Genomic DNA, 1,634 nt, shown 5'->3' on the forward strand with positions numbered 1-1,634 from the left:
AAAACTCGCGCACTTATTTTGGAACGGAGGGAGTATACTACTACGTAGTAGTATCCTTCGCGGTACTACTGTAGTATTTACTCTGTCTCCATGAGGTAACGAATCTCGTTGAATCATCAATCATTTCGTCACTCTTGCATGTCTCATCCAACAGATGGAGGTACATAGCGCTGTACTCCCCCGGATGGACGACCAAAAAATGGCCTGTTGTAACGCGCCTGCTCAACCAGAGGCGGTGTGTAATCTTCGGTTTTTACTTCGCTCAACGCTTCATACCTCGTCCTTCTACCCAATCTTCTTCGAAGTTCGGTCCTCGTCTTCGTACGCGGCCCTTGTTATCCGGATTCCCCAGGAGGAACGGATAAATCCTTGCGAATAATGGGGATCGAACCCACGACCTTTGAGTAAAGAAACCGATGCTCTACCACCTGAGCTTTTCCCACCACATGGGGTAAGGAATACGAGTGTGCAAAGTTAGCAGCGGTAGTCGCAGTTATGCTGTACTAGTAGTAGTTGAGCACGAACCTATGAATCCTCACGTCTTGCAATGCACCACTGCATTCCTTTACCTTGTTCATCTTGAAAGTCATCCACTGTTTTGCCCTCCCACACTTCAAAGTGACCACAGTCCAGACAATATTTGTCTGGATAATGGACATGCGGAAAGTATCAACTCAACGTAAATGACTGGTTCAAAGTACAATTATTTCAGCCAATTAGGTACCACTCCGTCCCAAATCACTTTGTACTACTCTTCTAACGCTATCAGTAAGTAGTACTTCGAAGTACAAAACGTGACAGTTCGAATTCGCCAATGGGTAGTATACAGATGGAGGGCACCATACGACTGGAACTAATTCCTGACGAAGGCCAATCACAACTAACTACCTGGTACGTCTACGAGTACTCTATTCCATATGCCGACTTTACAGTATTTCGTCGAGATGGGTTGGTGGATGCAGACACCTTGGTATTCCTTATGGGAATCCGGTTGGTTGCGTTGGACGACTTGCACGCCTGGTCTTCACTTCAATGGTCGACATTTTTGGTCGACATTTTTAGCCAAACTTCATTTTCCGTTTTGCTCTACGATGGTCAAAGTCCTCATCTCCCTCAGCGTGTTGGCCGCTGCCGCTACGGCTGGCTCCGTCACGGAACTCCCCGAGTCTGTGACCAAGCTCATCGACTACTCCATCAACCCCTGCGACGACTTTTACCAATACGCGTGTGGCGCGTGGTACAAGGATGCTGTGATACCCCCGGACAGTCACAGTATCGATCCGTCGTTCACCAAGATCTACGTCCAAAACGAAGCCGTCTTGAAGAAGATTTTATCTGACAACAAGCCCAAGCTTGGCGAGTTTTACAACTCCTGTTTGGACACGGTTACTCTATCGTCGCTCGGCCTGACTCCCCTCGAGGACTCGTTCAAAGCCATTCGGTCGGCCAACACCACGTTGGACCTCCTCATCGTGGCTGGTGAATTGGTCAAGAACGGCATCTCTGCCTTCGTGGACATCGTCTCCAGAGCTGACGACAACGATTCGACCAAGAACGCCCTCTTCGGTTACCCAGCCTCCCTGACGCTGCATCGCACATACTACACCAACACTTCCAAGTGGGAGACCGTCGAA

At 49.0% G+C, this 1,634-nt stretch overlaps 1 protein-coding gene and 1 pseudogene across 2 annotated transcripts in view; one reads left to right on the forward strand and one right to left on the reverse strand.

Annotated features, from left to right (window-relative positions):
- Positions 1-370: 370 nt before the first annotated feature.
- On the reverse strand, positions 371-443 carry H257_19107 (annotated as a pseudogene). Its single transcript has one exon. The product of its transcript is annotated as a tRNA-OTHER (tRNA).
- Positions 444-1,091: 648 nt separating this feature from the next.
- Positions 1,092-1,634, forward strand: part of H257_19108 (hypothetical protein) — a gene marked incomplete at both ends in the record, with an annotated part of 5,708 nt that continues 5,165 nt past the window's right edge. Inside the window, one exon of the mRNA XM_009848256.1 lies at positions 1,092-1,566. Within this exon, the coding sequence (XP_009846558.1) occupies positions 1,092-1,566 (475 nt within the window). The remainder of the gene's footprint in view (positions 1,567-1,634) is intronic.

The sequence above is a fragment of the Aphanomyces astaci genome (genome assembly GCF_000520075.1).
Source record: "Aphanomyces astaci strain APO3 unplaced genomic scaffold supercont1.355, whole genome shotgun sequence".
Taxonomy (NCBI): Eukaryota; Oomycota; class Saprolegniomycetes; order Saprolegniales; family Verrucalvaceae; genus Aphanomyces; species Aphanomyces astaci.